The sequence below is a fragment of the Lissotriton helveticus genome, chromosome 11 (assembly GCF_964261635.1).
Source record: "Lissotriton helveticus chromosome 11, aLisHel1.1, whole genome shotgun sequence".
NCBI classification, from domain to species: domain Eukaryota; kingdom Metazoa; phylum Chordata; class Amphibia; order Caudata; family Salamandridae; genus Lissotriton; species Lissotriton helveticus.
This window is the reverse complement of record NC_136072.1, coordinates 1,063,590,887-1,063,613,506: the sequence shown is the minus strand read 5'-3', so window position 1 is coordinate 1,063,613,506 and position 22,620 is coordinate 1,063,590,887. Positions and strand designations below refer to the sequence as shown.

Sequence of the window (22,620 nt, the reverse complement as noted above, 5' to 3'; positions counted from 1 at the left end):
ACGACCAATTCGGAAAGAAAGTGTTTTCCTCTTTGAGTGCTGGGCTGCGGTCTTGTAACACCGCGTGCCTCTTGGGCCGCTACACCCACTCCCTGTGGGATACGGTCGAGGAGTGTTTGCCGCAATGCCCCCAGGAAGTGCGGGACAAGCTCACCCGGGCCTTTGTTGAAGGCCGGGATGCGGCGCGGTACTCGATCCGTTGTGGTCTGGACACCACGGACTCACTGGGACGGGCCATGTCCACTACGGTGGCGATTCGTCGCCATGCCTGGCTGAGATCTGCCAACTTCTCACCAGACGTCCAAAATACGCTTATGGACATGCCATTTGATGGCAGTCGCCTATTTGGTGACAAAGCGGACCACGCGCTGGAGCGCTTCAAGGACTCCAGGGTCACGGCCAAGTCCTTGGGTCTCTCGACCCAGACCCAGCGCCAGCAGACGGGTTCGTTTCGGCCCTTTCGTGGCCAAGGGAGAGGAGGTCCCACACGTGCTGCCAGCCACGCGGCGCAGAGCGCTCCCCAGCGCGGTGGCGCCCGTGGTTTCCGCCGTGGTGGCGGTAGAGGCCAGCGTCGTGGTCAGTCCACGCCTCCCTCCGCTGCGGCATCCAAGCCTTCCTAGTCCGAGCTTTCGGGCTCACGTGACGCCAGTGGGTGGCAGGGTTCGCCATCACCACTCCCGCTGGCGCGCGATAACATCGGACAGGTGGGTGCTGCAGCTTGTCCGAAGGGGCTATGCCCTCCCCTTCGAGTCCACTCCTCCAGCCATGCCACCGCAGAACCACCGTGTGTCGGGAGACCACTTGACACTTCTGCAGGAGGAAGTTACGGCCCTCTTGGCCAAGGGGGCCATCGAGCGCGTTCCTGGGCCAGAAGTAGGGTGTGGTTGCTACTCCCACTACTTTCTGGTACCCAAGAAGGACAAGGGAGGCCTGCGTCCTATCTTGGATCTACGGAACGTCAACGGCTTCCTCCGGAAGGAGAAGTTCAAGATGTTGACTTTGGCTCAGGTCTTGGCTGCTCTAGACCCACAAGACTGGATGGTAGCGTTGGACTTGCAGGATGCGTACTTTCACATCCCCGTCCTGCCGGCCCACCGGCGTTACCTGCGGTTCACGGTAGGCCACGAGCATTTTCAGTTTATCGTGCTCCCATTCGGCCTTACCAGCGCCCCACGGGTGTTCACGAAAGTGATGGCGGTGGTCGCAGCTCATCTGCGCCGGTTAGGGGTTTCAGTCTTCCCCTACCTCGACGACTGGCTGTTGAAGGCGGGCTCGCCCCAGACAGTCGTCCACCACCTTCAGATGACGGCAGACCTCCTGCACGAGTTGGGGTTTTCCATCAATGTGCCGAAATCACACCTGTGTCCCTCTCAAAAGCTCCTTTTCATCGGAGCGGTTCTCGACTCGGCGCAGTTTCGGGTTTATCCCCCGGAACGGCGGGTCCGGGATATTCAGGCTCTGATTCCCATCTTTCAGCCGTTATCCCGGGTTTCGGTCAGGTTGACGCTGCGGCTTCTGGGGCTGATGGCCTCCTGCATCCTTCTGGTGCATCACGCCAGATGGCGGATGCGGGCTCTGCAGTGGGACCTGAAGTTTCAGTGGGCCCAGCATCAGGGCAACCTATCCGACCATGTCCTGATCTCGGAGGGCACTGCGAGACAGTTGCAGTGGTGGCTTACAGACCGCGATTGGGTCAGGGGCAGATCCCTCTCCCTTCCCCAGCCGGAGCACGTGGTTGTGACGGACGCGTCCCTCCAAGGCTGGGGTGGCCACTTGGGAGAGGCGGAGATCAGAGGCCTCTGGTCTCCGGCGGAGTCCCGGCTCCATATCAACATGTTGGAGCTGCGGGCGATTCGCCTGGCACTGAAGGCATTCCTCCCCTTTGTCAACGGGAGTGTAGTGCAGGTGTTCACGGACAACACCACCGCCATGTGGTACTGCAACAAACAGGGCGGTGTGGGGTCGTGGACCCTTTGCCAAGAGGCTCTGCGCCTCTGGCAATGGCTGGAACGTCAGGGCGTGACTCTGACGGTTCAACACCTGGCAGGTTCTCTGAACGCCAGGGCGGACGAACTCAGCCGTCGGTGCTCGGTGGATCACGAATGGCGTCTGAACTCGGATGTGGCGAGAGGCCTCTTTCAGCAATGGGGAGAGCCTTGGTTAGATCTATTCGCCACAGAAGAGAACGCGCAATGTCATCAGTTCTGCGCGTTGGAGTTTCCAAGACGGCACTCGCTCGGCGACGCCTTTCGGCGCGAGTGGAGTTGCGGTCTGTTGTACGCCTTTCCGCCTATACCACTTCTGCCCAGAGTGCTGAAGAAGATCAGGCGCGACCGGGCCCAAGTTATCCTTGTGGCTCCGGACTGGGCTCGAAGGTACTGGTATCCCGAGCTACTCAGCATGACGGTCGGTCCCTCGATCCGCCTGCCCCTTCAGGAGGACCTTCTGTCGCAGCAGCAGGGGACGGTCCTCCACCCGAACCTGTCCAGTCTCCACCTCCATGCGTGGAGATTGAGCGGCGACAGTTGAGGCCATTTGACTTGCCTCCTGAAGTCTGTGATGTCATTCTGGCAGCCAGGCGTCCCTCCACAAAGTCGGTATACGCCTGCCGGTGGAACAGATTTGTGGCATGGTGCACAGCAAAGGCTGTGGATCCCCTTTCTGCCCCTCTATCTGAGGTTCTCCTCTTCCTCCTTTCCCTTGCCCAGCAGGGCTCTGCCCTGGGCACTATCAAGGGCTATCTTTCTGCCCTTTCCGCCTTCTTGAGGCTACCTGATCAGCCATCTTTGTTCAAGTCCCCTATTGTGTTAAGATTCTTAAAGGGCATCACGCACATGTATCCTCCAGCTCCGTTCGTGATGCCTCAGTGGGACTTGAACCTGGTTTTGACTTTCCTGATGTGCGCTCCCTTTGAGCCCCTTCATTCCTGTCCTCTCCGTCTTCTCACCTTAAAGTCGGCCTTCCTGGTAGCCATCACCTCTGCCAGGAGAGTGAGTGAGCTCCAGGCTCTTTCTGTTCAACCTCCTTTCTTGTCTGTTCATCCTGATAAGGTGGTTCTTCGGACCAGACCTTCTTTCCTGCCCAAGGTGGTCTCTGCTTTTCACATTGGGCAGTCCATCACCTTGCCCTCCTTCTTCCCGCCTCCGCATCCTTCAAAGGATGAAGTGCGGCTCCATCGTCTGGACCCAAAACGTGCGCTTTCATTCTATATGGATCGCACACGCCAGTTCCGGGTGGATGACCAACTGTTTGTTGGCTACGTGGGTGAGAAGAAGGGAAGGGCGGTACAGAAACGGACCATCTCTCGGTGGGTCGTCCTGTGCATCAAAGCATGCTACTCTTTGGCTCGGAAGGAGCCTCCTGTTGGGCTGAGGGCCCATTCCACTCGGGCCACGGCGGCTACTACTGCCCTGGGCCGGGGAGTCCCTTTGCAGGACATTTGCCAGGCGGCCACGTGGGCCTCGCTGCACACCTTTGCGAGGCACTACTGCCTGGACGGTCAAGTCCGGAGGGATGGCTTCTTTGGCCGTTCGGTCCTCCAGGACTTTCTGGTGTAGGTTGTATTGGTTCGCAGACCCACCACCGGGGTTGGTATTGCTGGGGTATCTATTCTAAGGTAAGGAATCTAATACTAACCTGTTTCTTTCAGATGAACAAGTTACTTACCTTCGGTAACGATATATCTGTAAGAAACAGTAGTTAGTATTAGATTCCTTACCGCCCCGCCCATCCTCCCCGTTCTGCGAACTGATACCTAGGGTTAGGGACATCCCTTTCAGGGCCCTAGTTTCAAATGGCACCAGTGTTGGTTCTCACATGGCTCTGCGTGTTCTGGCGCGGAAAAGCTGTGTGCAAAGAACTGACGTCAGCGCGCGGAGGCGGCGTCTATATACTCCAGCGACGTCATCACGGCGCACGACGCCGACGACGCGGAGCCGCAGGGGACACCTGCAGACGACGCCTACCGACGCGCAGGGGTACTGCTACGCAAAAGTTTCCGGATCCAGACTGACGCCTGGGGATATTCTAAGGTAAGGAATCTAATACTAACTACTGTTTCTTACAGATATATCGTTACCGAAGGTAAGTAACTTGTTCGTCTGGTCGACCTCCCTTTTGACCGGGTCCGGTTTAATACTCATGCAGACTCCGCCATTCAGACTCCGCCATTCTTGCAGGGCTCCATCCTCTTCCTCCTACTCCTCCTCCTCCTCCTCCTCCTCCTCCTCCTCCTCCTCCTCCTCCTCCTCAGGTTGGTTTACTGATCCTCCGGGGCTTGGTGGGAGACATTATCCCACTTGCTCCTGATATTTGCTTTTTGGAGGGCTGTTACCCTTTTTGTGAGGGATACTGTGCCCTCTGGGTCTTTTGTTGTCCCCGCTCTTCAGTTGGCTGCTGGTTCAGCCCCTTTTTTGGTACGCATGTGTTTTCTGGCTTACTACAAAACCTTCTGGGGTTTCTGCCGCAGGTCTATGATTTTGTCCTTTGATGTAGGATTGTTTTTTCCCCAAGAGTGGTTCCCATGCTTTCTTGGTACGTGTCCTACCCTATGTGGGGTATATGTAGCTATTGTAAAGCTATGTCTTCTGCGGGGGAGGTGTGGACTCCCCTTTCGGGTTCATCGACCTCCCTGGTGTTGCTGTATTACAATGGTGCGGGCTTTGGTCCTTACTGGGGCGTGGCTTGGCCATCTACGGCTTTGTGCTACCGTTTTTTGCCCTTTGCCTGCCATTTTGTCTGGGCCTATGTCTGGTGTTTCTGAGGGCACAGTTTCCTGCGTTGCCAGCCTGGTCCATCCTACTTGTTACTACTCTCATCTTCTTGCTGCTCTCACTACTTAGTGGATAGGTTCTGTCCGGGACTGTCCCCTTTAGTGGTCATTCGGGACGGTGTACTAGCTTGCCCTTATTTTGAGCCCGACGTGGTCCGGGCCTTTTGTTTCGTGGCGTTGTCAGCAGCTGGCTGTCCCCGCCTGCTCTTCTGCTCTGTGTCCAGCGTCCTTGGCATGGGCCCTGGAGCTCTTGCTTTTTGTCCTGTGGGGCCATTGTGAGCTTCCGTTCTTATTCTTCTGCCTGCTTACTGCTGAGGCGTTGTTCAGTCTTGTTTGGCTTCAAGCTGTGATGGGCTCAGCGGCTGTGATGGGCTCAGCGGTCCTCTTCACTGGGTATGTTTTCCGGTGGAGGGCTCTCCGTATTCGGCCTCTTTTCTTTGGGGTCTGTAGGTGGCTCTTCTTCCTCTGCGCTGCCTGTGCCTTGGGGCTTCCGGTGGAGGCCCCTGGTGGGTTGGCTTGGGGTGTTCTGGTCCCCCCCGTGCCCCCCCCCCTCCTTCCCCTTCGTATTGCTTTCTCCTGTTGGTGAAGGCTGGGTTGCCTCTTTGTTGTTCTAACACATCCCCTGTGGGGAATGTGTTCTTCCACGATGTTGAGGTTCTCTTCAGCTTAGGGCATGTGCTTTATCCGTGCTGCGGTGGGTGGGAATATTTTCCCTGCCCCCGTCGCGGGGCCCCTTGTTTGGGGGGGGGGGTCTTGGGCTCGTCTGAGCTAGGGAGGTCTTCTAGCAGGAAACCTCCTCCCCTTTGGGGTATGGCTAGGGTATCTATTCTACGTTAAGGATTCTGCGGCTAGTAGTCTCTATCAGATGTATGAGTTACTTACCTTAGGTAGCGATGTATCTGGTAGAGACGATGCTAGCTGCCGATTCCTTCACGACCCGCCTTCCTCCCCGTTTCTGAGAGGACCCTTCTCGCTCTTCTACACTCGCCTGCTTCAGGGCGGCAGTCCTTTGTGAGTGCTTTAATCTTACTCCCTCCTTGAGGGATGCTTGCCTTGTTGTTGTCGTTTCTCCATTCCTTCCTTTCTTGTGATTGCTGGGCGGATGCCTGGTACTTCTGTGCCCATGCATTTCATATCCAATGTACAGTTCATTGTGTCCTGCTTCCTTGTGTTGCTTGCGCTACTGACTCTTGCAGTCCTTGGGGTTGAGGTTCCTTGGCTGGGTCTTGACCCCAGTCCTTTTTAGGAGCTGTCCCCTGCTGGTGGTGTTGGGATGATGAATTGTCATTGTGCTTCCATTCTGGCCCTGGACTCTTTCTTGGCTCCGGGCGGTAGTTGCGGATTTCTTCATCTGCTGTGTCCTTTTTTCACATGCTTTCTGTTTACAGGGAGGCTGTTCTGTTGGTTGCAGGCTTGCTTCCAGTAGCTGCGCTCTATTCTTTCGTTCCATGACTTGGTACCTTAGTGCCTGGCACTATTCTGGATAAGTTGTTCCTCACCTTTCGTTCCTTTCCCTTCTGTATAGCTGGGTTTTCGCACACAGTATTCTCACTGTTTGGTTGTGATGGCTCCGCGTTGTGGCACGGAAAGTTCCCCGAAGAAAACTGACGTAGGGGCGCCGGGATGGGACTTCTCTATCCTCGCTGACGTCACCGGTGCGGACTACGTAGCGTGGTGCCGTCCCCCCCGGCGCGCAGGGATGCTATGGCAGAAAAGTTTTCCGGATCCAGTCTCCCGCCTGGGGATAATTCTACTTTAAGAAATCTGCGGCTAGAATCTTCCCTACCAGATACATTGTTACCGAAGGTAAGTAACTCGTACGTTTCTTCCTCCTTTTGTGATGTGCCAATGGGACCTAATCTGGTCCTTATTTGATGTGTTCGAGCTGCTTCACTGCTGCCTCCTTACTATCAAGACGATGTTTCTCGTTGCCATCACCTCTGCACGGCGTGTCATTGAGCTTCAGGCTCTGTGTTAATCCACCATACACCACCACCTTCCCAAACAAACTGGTTATGCGGACTCTGGCATCCTTTCTGCCTAAAGTTGTGATTCTGTTCCGCATTGGCCAAACCATCACCCTGCTGACATTCTATGCTCCACCTTACCCCTCTAAGGAGGAAGAGTGACTCTTAACGCTTTGACCCCAAGAAAACACTGAGTTTCTAGATAGATCCTCCTAAAGAATGACATTTGATCAGCCCTTTGTGAGGTTCTCTGGCGCGAAAAGAGGGACGGCTGTGCAGAAGCGAACTATCTCCTGGTGGATTGTGCTCTGCATTACAATCTGCTACATGCTGGCTAAAAAGCAATCATTGTAGGCTAGGCGTGCTCATTGTACCAGGACCAACGCTTCTACCACTGCATTAGCACATGGAGTCACTGTCCTAGACATTTGCTAGGTGGCTACGTGGGAGTTTCTCCCTTTATTCACAAAGCACTGCTTTCTTGATAGTCAGGCCAGGAGGGACATTTTGCCTCCTCGGTCCTGCAGGACGTTCTAGTTTGAATCCATCCACAGATCCACCTCCAAATTGGTACTGCTTTGGTATCTATTCAGAAGGTGAGGAATCTGTGGCTAGAAGTCTCTATCAGAGAAGAACAAGTTACTTAAGTTTAGTAACGCTCTTTCTGGTAGCGACTCTAGCCACAGTCCTCACTGGCCCTCCCTGTTCTGTGATTGGACTCTGCTCATTAAAAGAACCCAAATCTAGATATCAGCACACTGGTCATGTCAATTTGCTTTTGGGCTCTGCAACTGATGACGCAGACAGTCTTGAAAAACAACTATATAATCTCCGCAAGTCATTTCAGCAGTGGAACTGCGTCATTGTGGAACCACACTGGCACCACCTACCAGTGCACAGATGAACATCTGAAAAGCTTCTAAATCCAGTCTGTCACCAGGGAAATATTTGAAACGTGAGGAATCTTTGGCTAGATGGTCTCTACCAGAAAGAACGTTACCAAAGGTAAGTAACTTCTTCTTTCAGTGAACCCTACGTTAATTTTCAGAAGAATAAGGTTATTCCTGAGCATGCATTCAAGTTTCATCCCTTTGGTGGTTTGGGACTTGCAAGCTACTCATTCATTCTCACTAGTAACAGTCTTTGAGGATTTTCCTTGCTTGCAGAAAGTCCTTTGTGCACATAAGAGGTTAAGATTGCTTAATATTTTCCTTGCAAAACAATACATTATTAAGGCCGATCGATTGTGAGTTATGGGCAGATTCATCGGGGTTGTGTCACTTCACTCTCCGCATCTTATTTGATCATAAAGCTAATATGAGGAAATGGGGTGCATTATTTGGTGTGGTTGAGTGACCCCACCGTGTAATACACTTAACCCCTTTAGGACCAGTGTATTTCATTTGTGAAACCCCTAGCTCAACCCTGGGTAGCTGTGGCTCTGAGCAGTCACGCTTAAACAAAGGAACACGTTTTAAGCATTTAAACAGCACCAAAACAATTGAAGGAATGCACAAGACTCTCAAGAAATCGACAGCTAAGTATAAAAATATACTGTATTTATGCATATTGTAAGACACCACAACAAAACAATTACTTGAGGCTTCTGGTGATACTGCAATTACAACATATAGTAAATATGCACTTTTTCACACAACCACAAACAAGCATTGGCAAATCAATGAATTTGATACTTATCCAGAATTTTCTTGAATAGGTTTCTATCTGGTTCGTTTTAGTTACATTAGGCGACCAACTGCAGCAGGGGATCAGTAAGGGGTACCAGCAAGTTCTTCAGAAATTGTTACCTCGGTGGGAGAAGCAGTATTCCGTTGGTTATTAGGCAGACGTTGACGACGCTTCATCCTAGTATAAGTAGTGTTGCGACTGGGCTACCAGTCATGTAGAATGCCGGTTACAGCAGGATCGTTCCCTGGGCAACCAAGCTGCACTCCAATAACTCTCCCGGGTCCAGCAGATAGGTGCATCGTTGAGCATTGGGTCCTGGTCTCTGGTGCTGCACAGAGGCACGTGCCAAAGATCTGGTCTACTAACTTGCACCAGCAGGCTTGTTGACCCGTTGTCGGCCGGTGTTGTGAACAGGAAGTCAGCCAACTGGCCCATGGAGACTCTTGCTTGGGCTGGGCTTGGTAAATGACTTCTCCAAAAGCGGGACACAGAAGGCACAGTCTCTTCCCCTTTGATAACCGCAAAGTTCAGCAGGTGCAGTCCACATCGGTGCAGCCTCTCTTTATCGGGTCCTTGGTGCAGTAGTCAAGTCTTTTTCCAGTCCTCTTCCACAGTCCCAATAGATCTGAGTTTTGGGTGCCCTTTTTATGCTCGGAAAATGTCCTCAGGTTAGGATGCGGTTGGTAGCCAGTGGGCTACCAGATTCCCTCCCGATGACCACTTCCTGAAAAGTGTGGCATCTAACAATCCAAGGATACACCATTCTGCCCACTTTCAACATGGCTAAACCCCTCTCTTAGCATACAGAGCTCCATAGTCCGACCAAGAGTTGTGGCGACCAATGTGGCTACACGCCCCTGGAAAGCAGGTTTGGCTACTGGTTTCCCCTCTTCTTCTAGACTGCCAGCCTGTCTATCTCAATAAAAGCGCATCAGCATTTAACCAGTCAAGGCTGGCCTGTGTGTTAGCCTCCTGGTCTGGGCACATCTCCCTGCCCCCTGCAGTCTCAGACCGGGCTGTATTACACCAACCCTGCTGCCAGTGCAGCTACTCTTTGTGCTCTCACTCGGCTCTATCCCAGCAGGACCGAACAGATGCTAGCCTGAAACTGGCTAAATTGCAACAAACCAAATGGGTCCTCGTCCAGGAGCTGTCACTTTTTTTTAACCTTACACTGCCAACTCTTTCACAAACGCACATTAGATCTCCGAGTCACCACACAAACCTGCAGAGCTGTGCGCAAGGACACTGCCATCACTTTCTGCAGGCTTCAGTAAATCATGTGTCCAAATACTCAACGGAGCTAAAATGGCATCCAGCTCCAACTCATGTGCCAGAAGCAGTCTGTCTCACACCACAAGTCGAGTCTGCACAGGCTCAATTTCTTACCTTCCTGCCTGGATCCAGTCTACCACACCCTTTCCCAACTCGTCGTGGGGTGGGTCCACCCCGTGACAAGTTGGGAAAGGGAGGACCCACCCTGTGACGAGTTGGGAAAGGGTCGGGTGACAATGCTCTCCACTCCTTAATTGACGTGAAGGCTTATCACTAGAGGGCTTGCATCTAAAAAGCCTGGGGCTAACTTTACCCCCACTTCATCAAGGTGTGGAGACTGGGCCTTGATGCTCAGTCATTTTCTAGCTGCTAATCTCACAGGCCTCAGGCCTGTGAGATGGTCAGTCCGGTAAATACTTAGAATCTGAGCCCACCCAAGGGGAGCAATGCAAGAGTAAATAGTGAAACTGCTGCAAGGCATGTGCCTGAACTAGGGTTATTTTTGATCGAAGCAACAACACGGTGAGTGAGGCAGCCAGAGCCTCCAGTTCTAGCAACTTGCAAGTGTGTATTTTTTTAATTAAAAGAATTTAAGCATTCTATGGTTGTGACATTTTTGCTGTAAACGTAAAGAGGGCGGAGCCCCAACGTCCTTGGACAGAAACTTCTGCTGCTTCTCTGCTGGACCTTGGTGGAAAGGGCTTGATAGTTTCTCTTTGCTTCCAGCACATTTTCAATGGGTTTTGATTGCCACTCGATTTCATGCTTATATCAATTGAGATTTCATGAAGGAGAAAGAAAAGTTTTACTGTGATCCTCTGCTTCAACAACGGAATCTCACTTAAAATCTTAAACCACCCACCACTTATTGGAAGTATAGAAGTTTATTGCTTTTTTGGCAGGTTTCCAAGCCACCGTACAAGAACAGGAGCATGTTCCATGGACGTCTTGATAGGATACTGGTTTGGAGTGTGCTTCCTTAAGGGAAATGCATCTGTCTTCCACTATACAAAGACAATAACATATCTAGCTACTCATTTTCACATTCAAATTGCTTGTGAAACGTATTCATCATGTGACAATTCATTAAAATTGTCTGGGTTTTAAAAAAAAGTTTTAAAGAAAAATAAACAAAACTTGATGAATAAAAATTTACGGTGAAAAAGCAATTGTTGTGAGAAAGGTAACAAAATGTAATTGTAGTTTCTTTTGTGGTTACTAAGTTTGATTTAGTCGTTGGTGTATTGCAGATTGAGACTTAACGAGTTGATAATGTGATTGAATAGTAATAAAACATACCAATGTAGTGTTTGTTTGGCAGGTACCTTCTGAGGATGTCAGACCTCATTGGACTGAACAGTATGACTCTTCAGCTGATACCTGTACCCATGCATATTGGTTAGTATATTCATTATTTATACTTTTTGAAATGTTCAAAATGTTAGCACTAGTTTGTTTATCCTGCTAAACCATTGGTAAAGGAATGTTGCTTGTATCACACTTTACATACCGCTTAACCCATGTGAGACCTTCACTGCTTTCCAAATAGTCATAAATAGCTACTTTTTATGTTTGATGGAGGGTTTATTTAGAGTGGTGTGTATGAGGAGAATGTTTGTATTATGTAGAAGTGTTGGATGAGTGCAATGTAATTCTTTCAGCAAATGTGAAGTCTGTGGAGTAGCTTAGAGGTTTGGGAGGAAATAATTTGCACATACCCACCATAGTTAACCTATAAAAGTTACTTGCTTTGGCAAATGGTATTATTATTAGGAAAAGGATAATTCCATTAAGGAATGGCAGGTGTGTATTCAAAGGATAACCCAAGACCCTACAGTACTTGTTCCGGGGTTGTTCCATGCAGGGTTATGGTTGTCCATGAGATATACTAAAATAACATTTAAATACTGCCAAAGATATTTTGGCTGCTTTTTTAATATGTAGCGATACAAAAGGGGATGATGGACGGAGCGTTTGAGCAAATCAAACACTCACCCCCAGTCAACTGATCTGGGTTTAATCCATCACCATTCTTTAGCCCACTCAGCCACCCCAGTTCAGACATGGCTATATGCAAATCAGTCTGACCCTGTGCCTCATGGGAACAGTCCAGCCCAAACTGCCAAGCCATGTCTTCCCTGAACCGGAAACAAGCATCCTGGGACCGGTTTCGGGTTCATAATTCTCATCAGCCAGGCTATCTTGAATCCAGTGGCCAAGAGAGCATGGGACTCACGTCTGAGCATACCCTGCCACACTTAGGGCGAACAAAGCGATACAAAAGGGGATGATGGACTGGGTGTGAGTGTTTGATTGATTCAGATGCTCCGTCCATCACCACCCCCTTTTGTACCGCTTTTGGCCGCCATCAGTGTGGCAGGGCATGCTCAGACGTGAGTCCCATGCTCACTTTGCCACTGGATTCAAGCAAGCCGGGCTGAAGACGGCTGGAATGCCAGAAACCGGTCCTCGGAAGCTTGTTTCCGGTCCAGGGAAGACATGGCTTGGCAGTTCGGGCTGGACTGTTCCCATGAGGCACAGGGTAAGACTGATTTGCATATAGCATAGCCATGTCTGAACGGGGGTGGCAGAGTGGGCTAAAGAACGGTGATGGATTAAACCCAGATCTTTTGACTGGGTGTAAGTGTTTGATTGATTCAGATGCTCCGTCCATCACCACCCCCTTTTGTACCTATTTAGTATGTAATTCTTTGCCTCATCAGAGCACACGCTTTTCTAAAATGTTAAAACTTATTAGTTGCTTTTTACCTTTGTGTGTGCACAGTGAAAGAAACATTTAATCTGATAGAGACTTCTAGCTGCAGATTTCTTACCTTTGAATTCCCAGGCATCAGATTGGATCCGTAAACTTAAGCTGAGCAATAGCCCTTGCATGTGACGTCAGGTGGCTGCGTTTGGCTCTCCTTGACGATGGCTATGATGTCACAGTACCTAAATAGGCGCACCCCAGGCTTGTGGATGTCAGTTCTTTTATTTCTGTGCCAGTTAAGCGGCGATCTGAGAAGAGCTACCCCTCTGATGCTTTGTGATAGGCTTTTTCTCGACTTTTGTCTAATTCGAAAAAAAATCCTTCATGTGCGAGGAGATCTTCAAGGAAACCGGGTTCAAGCCATGCGGTGCTTGTCACCGCATGATTTCTGTTACCGACCCCCCACCTCGTTTGCCTCTGGTGTCTCGAGTGCAACCATGATTCGAAGTCGTGCTCGGACTGTCTGGCTATGGCTCCGAAGGACTTGTGGGAGCAGGCTATGAAGCTCCTTGCAGCTCGGCAGGCAACATAGTCCAAGTGTCCGCAACGTCTCGATTGAAGAAGAGGTTGCTGCGGACCCCTCCCAGAGCCCAAAGTCCTCTTTGTCCCACTCGAGGTCTTCGGGACACATGGGGAAGAGGCACAAGAAGAAGTCCAAGCGAACTTCTTCTTTACCTCCACTGTCACCCGTTGACGAAAAAGGTAAGGAGCACTGACGCTCTAGGCCCGGTTCTGCGGAGCCGGAGCCAGGGTTGACTTCACTCCTCATTTTCAGGGATCTGGAGCGACTCGTGTTCAAATTAAAGAGTTTTACGAGGCCATGCACCACATATTTTAGCCAGCTGACTCTTCTGGTGAGCCCTTGGGCCCGCGGAGTCTGAAGGGTCCCTATCAGGTTTCACACAGTCTGCTCCGGCCATGGCACCGGTGGGGCCTCCGGGTCAACGCCGGTCATGCCATCACTACCTCCAGCATCAGACCCATAGTTGGTGTCACCCGTGCCCACCAGCGGCACCAGCGCCATTTTTGTCCCAGACGACAGGAAGTCGGAACGACATCGCTCAACGCGGATTATGCCTCTGATTGAACCCAGTGGTTCTATGTTGTTGCCTGAACACTTTGAGGATCTTGAGTCGGGGAGAGGAATAGGAGGGGTCTATGGACCCTTTGAACACATGGATGACTCTGCAGAGAAATTGGACTGGTATGGTTAACTTGGGTAAGCCAGTAGACTGGACGCTTCTCCAGATACTAGTATGCTCTCTCCACCAACTGTGGCTACGGGGTAGGGGGCACCTTATGCAATGGTGTTTAAGAGGGCACCCAAAGTCTTCAGACTAGATCTGCCCTCCGTGCAGGTCAGGACTAATATGACTGAAGTGCTTCCACCTCGAACCCCTTTTGCCCTTTAACAAAGCACTAACTGATGTCCTTGTAGGCACATGGTCCAAGGCTAGCACAGGGGCTCCTGTGAATAGGTCAATTACACACCGCCAACGCCGGCCGTCCCAAAGTTCCTCAGCCAACTCTCCCCCCCCCCCCCCCTTCCAAAAAAAAAGTTTGTTGGCGGTAGCCTCTACATCCAGGGCGCGTTCCTTTCCACCCCTCCAGATAGGGAATCCAGGAGGCTGAATTCATTTGGGAAGATGTTTTCTTCCTCCAGCCTGGCATTGCGGTCAGTGAATACCACATGTTTATTGGGCCGTTTCTCCCACTCACTGTGGGAGACTGTTGCGCAAGTGCTGCCAGAAGTCGCGGAGGAGCCCGAGCAGTGCTCTCAAGCAGTTAAGGACTGGAGAGATGCAACAAAATTCACCATGAGGTGTGGCTTTAATACAACGGTTTCACTGGACAGATAGATTTTCACGACGGTAGCCTTGAGGTCCCACACCTGGCTTAGAACAACTGGCTTCCTGGGTGATGTCTAGGCAAATTTGATGGACTTGCTCTTTGATGGAACTGGACTTTTTGGGGAAAATGCATATTTGGCCCTAGTAAGGTTCAAGGACTCTCTAGCTACGGCCACATCTCTTTTGCTCCTCGTGGCCAGTCTACCTTTTGGCGCTTTCGTGGCACCGGAATGGGTTTCCAACCACGTCAGCAGTATCCCAGCCACCGTCCTGCGTAGGCTTCCCAAGCCGTGGGCGGATGTGGACGCAGTTCATTAGAACCTAGGAATGGGAGCAGAAGTCGTCTGCCACACTACCCTCGACAGCTGCAGCCTCCAAGCACTCCTAGTCTGACTTTGCAAGACCACACCACTTCAGTTTGTGGGAGAAGCCATCGTCCTCTCCTCCACTGGAGGTCCATAACATCGGACAAGTGGGTCTTGCAGGTTATTCAGTAGGTCTATTCTCTGCCTTTCCTTTCCTCCTATCCATTCTGCCAAATGAGAAACTGCTGATAGAGGATCTTCTGAAATTGCTCCATTAGGAAGTTACAGCTCTTTTGGCAATAAAATCTAAAGAAAGGGTCTCGGTTTCAGAAGTAGTCCGTGTTTGTTATTCCCACTACTTTGTTTCTGAAGAACAAAGGTTTGCAGCCCATTTTAGATCTTCGGACCGTAAATCGCTTCCTCAAGGAGAAGTCAAGACGCTCACTCTAGCTCAGGTCTTGTCTGCCTTAGAGCAGGAAGACTGGATGGTAACGTTGGACCTACAGGATGTGTTTTTTCACATCCTCATCTTGCTGGGCCACAGGCATTTCCTTCGGTTCAAGTTAGGCTACAAGCACTTTGTTTACCGTGCTCCCCTTCGGCCTTTCCAGTGCCCCTCGGGTGTTCACCAAGGTGATGGCAGTGGTCACATCTTGACGACTGGCTGTTGAAGGCGTCCTTACCCCAGGCTGTTATCTCTCACCTTCAGACTACGGCAGACCTCCTTCATTCGCTGGGGTTCTCCATAAATGTGCCAAAGTCACACCTGACTCCTTCTCGGATGCTCCCTTCCATTGGAGCTTTTCTGGACACAGTGCAGTTTTGGACCTATCCTCCCGAGCAGCGAGTCCAGGATATTCAGTATATGATTCCAATATTTCAGCCTCTATTCTGGATTTCAGTGAGACAGACTCTGAGGCTGTTGGGCCTTGTGGCCTCCTGCATCCTTTTGGTAAAGCATGCCAGGGGGTGTACGCGGGCTCTGCATTGAGACCTGAAATTCTAGCAAGCACACCATTGAGAAATCTCAACATCATGGTCCAGATCTCGAAAGGAACTGTGAGATCTGCAGTGGTGGTTGACGAACCATAAATGGATCAATGGCAGACCCTTCTCCCTTCCCCAAACAGAGTTCACGGTTTTGACAGATGCATCACTTCTGGGATGGGGATGCCATCTGGGAGAGGTGGAGATTGGGGGACACTGGTCTCCAGCGAAGTTGGGCTCCATATTAATTTGTAGGATCTTCAAGTATTTCGGCTGGCAATGAAGGCATTCCTTCCCTCTGTCAAGAAGAAGTTAGTGGAGGTGTTCACGGACAACACCACTGCCATGTGTTACTGCAACAAGCAGGGTGGGTGGGGAGGTGGACCCTTTGTCGAGAGTCCCTGCATCTCTCGAGATGGCTGGAACAGCAGGGCAAAACCCTGCTGGTTCAACACCTGGTAGGTTCTCTGAACCCAGGGTGGACAAACTCAGCCGACAATGTCTAGCAGATCACAAATGGCGTCTCCAATTGGAGGTTGCACTAGGTCTCTTTCAGCAGTGGGGAGAACCTTGATGAGATTTGTTCGCCTCCAAAGAGAATACGCAGTGTCATCAATACTGCACGCCACGCTCGAGTTTCCAAGGCGGCTATCACTTGGTGACGCCTTTCGGCACAAGTGGAGTTCAGGCCTACTTTATGCCTTTCCACCCATACCACTGCTGCCCCCGGTTCTGTAGAAGAAGATCTGATGCCAGGAATCTGGTATCCAGAGCTCTGAAAATGAGCATTGATCCTCCGATCAGGCTGCCCCTTAGGGAGGATTTTCTGTTGCAGAAGCAGGGTAGGGTTCTCCACCCAAACCTGTCAGCTCTGCACCTCCACATGTGCAGATTGATCGGCAGCAGTTGATGGCTTTTGACCTTCCTCCCAAAGTATGTAATGTTATCTTGGCGACGTCCCTCTACTAAGATGGTATACGCCTGCAGTTGGCAGAAGTTTGTATTATACTGTACAGAAAGGTCTATTGACCCTCGTTCCACTGTCCTTTTATTCATTCTAACTCCTGCCCAACAGGGCTCTGCTTTGGGAACTTTTATGGGTTATCTTTCTGCTCTGTCTGCTTTTTTTGCAGCTGCCACACCAACTCTCTTAAAGACTCCAATGGTAGCAAGCTTTGGAATAGCCAATAGGTCTCTCCTTTGGGCCCTATAAGTGTTAAGCCAGAGATTTTGGTAATGTTTTTAAGGTTTTGCTACCATCTAAACATTTACAGATTCACATTTTGCTACGGTCTTGCATAAGAGTTACTGAGTTTCAGATAGTGTCAAAAGGTCTCACTCACGCACTGTCGGAATGAAAAATACATTTAGGATTGACTTGCCTAATTTTTAGCATTTGTGGTGTTTTTTCTGCAGTTTTAAAAATCTCACTTTTGATTGAAAACACAAAAAAAGGGAAAACAAATGCCGTAATGTCACCCCGTGTAACAGGGCTCAGTTTGCCAACCTCAGAAGGATGGGAGGCAGAGTGGCCTCCCTGAGAAGTGATCCTGTGGCCGGCATGCTATGCAAAAGTTTCTGCTGTGCACGCATTAACCTAATAAGCTCTCTGTATCTTCCAGATCTTTCCCGATGCCTTGGCCTCCATTGGACCTGGGCTCACTTCCCCACAGGGTCCATTAGAGTGCAGCGGGCTAGTTTACTTGGCAGCTGTGCAGAGTCACTCATCCGTTTGTGTCTGTTTAAACCCTTCGGCGCTGATGACGAGCTCAGCTCGTCATCAGTTGCGCTGCTCGCACGCTGATGACGAGCTAAGCTCGTCATGTAACGCGGCTTTTAGAAAAAAGCCGCGTAGCGCGAAAATCACCGCAGCGCGCATGCGGTTAAAGAAGCGGCCCCCGAAGGGCGCCCTAAAGATAATGAAGGTGTCGAAATGCTGCTGCTCTACTTCGGAAACACCAACATGAGGCTAAGATACAGTGGTATTAATGAACGCTACTGCTGGTAGCCATGAGCTCTACAGCTGAGAAATCACTACTGCACAAAGACTAAAACTCACAATACACGCACTGTACACTAACAAAAGACGGCGAGTACACACTCACGCTGTGTATGTATATACCAGCAGTAAAGGCAGGAGCTGGCTAAAGTTTCATTTTAGTTTTAAGAAGTTCAGACTTTTATTGGATTTAGAATTCAATGCAACTGTGACTACAGATTTGCATAAATAAATCCACACGCATATGTCTGCTCAGTTTTAGGTGCCAGTAGTCTATCATTATTTATTTGCATGATTTATATGTTTGCAAGTGTGCTACCATCTAGGCATTTACAGATTCACACTTTACCACTGTCTTGCATACGAGTCACACGGTCTCTCACCACACACTGTTGTAATGAAAATACATTTAGGATTGAGTTGCCTAATTTTTATCATTCATGGTGTTTTTTTCTGCAATTTTAAAAATCTCACTTTCAGCAAGCACGGTCCCCCAAGTTAAAGCGGACCGCGCTACAAATAACAAACAAAGACGAGTGGGAGGGGGTGCAAACATGGAGCGCAGGCTGCAAATGAAAACAAACATCTGTCAGGCGGCAACATGGGCATCTTTGCTCACATTTGCTAAGCACTACTGCATCTATGGTCAGGTCCATAGGGACGGGCATTTTGCCCGGTCGGTTCTGCAGGACTTCCTAGTTTAAGGTATTGGGCCGCAATCCACCGCCTGGATGGTATGGCTTGGGTATCTAATTTAAAGGTAAGGTATCCGCAGCTAGATGTCCCTATCAGATGATTTTATTAGGTCTAAGGTTACCCCCCATTTCAGGGCCCTAGTTTTGCACACAACTATGTCAGTTACCTCTTAACACTGCACTTCTGGCATGGAAAAACGAAAAGTACTGACATACATGCAGCTGGGTGGCGCTTATATAGGTACCGCAATGTCATTACCAACACTGTTGATGACGTCACACGGAGCCGAATGAAACCACCCCGACGGAACGCGCAAGGGGTATTGATCAGCATAAGTTTCCTGATGCCTGGTATTTCAAAGGTAGGAATCTGCAGCTGGCTAGAGTCCCTACAAGATATTGTATTACCGAAGGCAAGTGATTTGTTCTTCTCACAACCTTCAGAAGTTATTTTGGTTGATATTTCTTCCTGGCAAATCCAGGACTTATGAATATCAAAGGCACCTGACTGCATTTGGAGTCTTTTATACTAGCAGTAACATTCCAACACTGCAAGTTGGTGTTACACGACTCCTGCCAAGGCATTCGCCTTTGAAAGCAGCTACTCTTTCAGATGTATATGGCACCATCTGGTGCACTTGCATTAGTTCCTGTTTTACCCTGCCACACCAGTACACGACCACAGCTCTGCCTTTTTCACAATGTTTCAACTTCTCACAACACTTGTTTACCAAACTATGTCAAATTACACTTTGTAGGGTGTAGGAAAGTAGGATCTCCTTTTATGGTTACCCCCACTTTTTCCTTGATGTAATTCTGTTTTTGACTAGTCTGACTGGGATCCTGCTAATCAGGAGCTCAGTGTCTATGCTTTCTCCCCTAAATTGGTATGGTAAGTACTTAGGTACATTCTAGATTAGACACTGGTGTACACTAATTAGTCCCTAGTATATGGTACTAAGGTATCCAGGACATAGGTACCCAGGGGTCCCCCCTGGCCTGAAGCATGCATTATCCCACCCATGGCAGTCCACTTAATTTGTCGCTACATGCCTGCCATTGCAGCCTGTGTAAGCTGGTGTTAACACCACTTACGAAAGATACAGGTTTCCCTATATCTAAGGTCACTGCACTTAAAACCTATGTCACCCCTAAGGCAGGCCTTTCAATCCTGAAGGCAGGGTGCTTGGTTCTAAGTGTGAGGGTGCCCCTCCACAAGCAGGACACCCCTACAGACTCCATTCTCCCAGGTTGTATGTGAGAGCCATATAACATATTGAGGGGCACCGCGTCATTACGCAATGACCATCTCGAAACTGGCTGTAACATACCCGATCATGTTTGGTATCAAACATATTGGAATCATACCCCCTGTGTGGGAAGTATGATTCCATGCACTGTAAAGCTGCTCAGGGAGGCCCTCTGTGTTCCCAGTACCACCATTCTTTAGACTCAGACACCACAACATGGCTGCTGCCGACCAGAGACACTATTCTGCCCTCCTGCTGCCGAGCCAAGCGCAAGCAGGGGAGGGCAGAGCAATGGGTATCCTGCCACAGGGAGGTGTAACCACCTCCCAAGCAGGATTTAGTGTATTGTGGGCATGTGGGAGCGCTCGCCAGCGCCACTCGGTCTGCTTGAAGGGCACACTTGGTGCCCTCCCTGCATAGTCCAGTTCAAACCAGCTCAGGGAGCCATTGGCTCCCACTTCGGTGCAAAACTGGACCAAGGACAGAGGAGTATCCTCCCCACTGTCCAACCCCTTCCCTGGGAGGGAACCCTGAATTGTCCCAACTCGTTCCTTAAGGTACTTTAGGGCTTACCTTGCACTGTGAGCCTGCGTCTTTGGTAAGCTGCTCAAGGTACTCTTGCGACTCCAGTGCCTCCGGCTTGTGGGTCCTCTTGAGGGTCATCTTTTATTGCTGTGGGCTCCTGTGATTGCTCGGGCCTGCCCTTTCTCCCCTGTTGTTGGTGAGTCTATTGGACTTTGCTGGTCCCGACATTGTACAGTCTTCGACTTCCACGGTTGCTGTTGCCAAGGCTTGTTGGTGCTTCCGACGGACACCAACCCCCTTAACTCTTGACATCTGACGTGGGACAGCTGGTATCCGGCTCCTGGTTATCCAGAGTCGCCTGGTCCACACAGCTGCTGTTCCAAGGTCACTGTCAGTTTCCCTGCAACACTCTACTGCGATGGGCATTCGTCTTCTGGGCTGCCTGGTCACTTCCTAGTGGCATAGACTCTGTCCCCTCTGCTACTTCTCTTCCTGAATCTACCTTTAGGTTCCACCGGACACTTTTACCTTCTTCAGCAGCTGCATCTTCCTGAAGTCCTCCATTGGGTTCGACTGCAGTTTCCGATGCCACTTCAAACCTATCCATCCGTCTTCTTGGTATAGGTATCCTAGTGTTTAGGGTATCCATGGGTGGGGTGGCTCTCCAACCTTCTGTCTTCGACAACGTTTCTTCAGAGTCCACTGGGAAGGGTCCTCCTTTAAAATTGCAACCGTGGCTTTCCCATTGACTTGCATTGATCCCGCAGTCGTGTTCCCACTCTACACACTGCTTCCGTGGGGCTCCCAGCACTTCTAAGTCTTCTGGGTATAGTCTTGACTTGATTTGTGGTACACATACCAGTATTTTAGTGTATGGTTTGGTCTCCCCTGGTGACCACTGTGTATTTCGTGCTACTTACCTGTTTCTATTGACAAGTATTGTGTGCATTGTGTACATCTCCGGCTAGGAGACATCTGTATGTGTTAGTAAATGTCTTATAATAAATATATATTTTTATAATTACATTGTGTGGTTCTTTTTCACTTAATCCATACCCGTAAGATTATGTTCTGGTAAAACAAGCTGCTTTACATTCCTTCTGGACTAAACCTAAAGGCTGCTCTCCGCAACTACCACTTAGAGAGCTTTCTAAGGTTGTCTGAGACCACTAAAATCACCATAGGGGTTGTCTGGATTTGTGCAATGTGCCCACTTACATAAGTGTACACCATATACCAATCCATCTTCTCTTATAGGGGCACAGAATGTAAGCTCTGTAAAAGTACTTGTAAGTAGATGTCCCGGTCCACTCGTAACAACCTCTTTGTGGTATCTGTTGCTAAACATGATTGCACAATCTATCTTAAAAAGACTGTTCGTTATAGATTCCTTACCTTAGAATTTCCCCCAGGCGTCAGACTGGATCTGGAGATTTTTTCTTAGCAGTACCCCTGCGTGTCAGTAAGTGGCGTCTGTTGACTCTGCGTCTGTTGTGGTCTTCAGGATGACATCGCGGTGCCCACTTAGATGCCGCACCTGTGTGCTGACATCAGTTCTTTCTTTTTCCGCGCCAGCCTAGCGCAGATCCGGAGAGAGCTACCCCTTTAGTCACTTCTTGACTAAGCTTTTTTCGACTTTTTTCGAGTCCATCGACTCCTGGTGCGCAAGGTGTATCCCATTGTTGGACCAGTTTCAAACCCAGATGTCTGTGACGAACCTGCACCTCGTGTGCCTTTGGTGTCTGGAGTGCGACCATGACCCAAAGTCATGCTCCGACTGCTGAGCCATGAATTCAGAGTCTTTGCGGGAGCAGTCCCGAAAGCTCTTGAAGGGCCAGCAGTCTGCTCAGCTTTGCTCCCGGACTCACATGAGGGGAAGGTCTGGAGACCGCTCGTGGAGCCATCACACCTCGTCCAAGTCTTAGTCATGTTCGGGTAAGTCGAAGCGCAAGAAGGTGAAGAAGCATCGGCACTCTTCGCCGTCTCCCTGTTGGTGGGCTGACGGGACAAAGGATCTGGAGCGTCGCCGCTCTAAGGCTCCGCCATCGGTGCCTGATTCAGGGACAACTCAGCACCTCCGCCCGGTTCCGGGAGCTGCAGTGTTCCCTGCCCAGCTTTGTGCATTTTACAAAGCCCTTCATGGCATCTCTGAGGCGCCCGACTCCGCTGGCATGCCTTCAGGTACCCCAGGCGTGGATCTGGATCAACGCTGGTCGATCTTACTCTATCTTCCCAGGCGCCGATCCCAGCAATGACGCCTCCGGCGTTGGCTGTGCCCCCAGATGACAGTCTCCATCCCCGAGATGGACCCAGACCAACGTCAAACCAGACGCTGGAGGGTACTTCAGTTCCCTTGTTCATTCCTGGTGTTCCAGATCTCCCAGAGGGTGGTGATGGGGACTGGGAGGGGTCATCAGACCCTTTAGCAGACCAGCTTGAAGAGCTGGACTGGAGGACCTGGGTGACGCCAGTGGTCTGGACACTTCACCAGACCTTTGCGTGCTTTCTCCCCCTACCGTCTTACGCTGTGGTGGTGC

The 22,620-nt window shown here is 50.3% G+C and overlaps 1 protein-coding gene across 6 annotated transcripts in view; it reads left to right on the top strand.

Annotated features, from left to right (window-relative positions):
* The window catches only part of SBNO1 (strawberry notch homolog 1), a 1,344,504-nt gene that overhangs the window by 1,208,598 nt on the left and 113,286 nt on the right, over positions 1 to 22,620 (top strand). For all 6 annotated transcript variants that reach the window (XM_078667602.1, XM_078667600.1, XM_078667599.1 and 3 more), the window contains one exon: positions 11,024 to 11,100. In XM_078667602.1, coding sequence (XP_078523728.1) covers positions 11,024 to 11,100 — 77 coding nt within the window. The remainder of the gene's footprint in view (positions 1 to 11,023; positions 11,101 to 22,620) is intronic.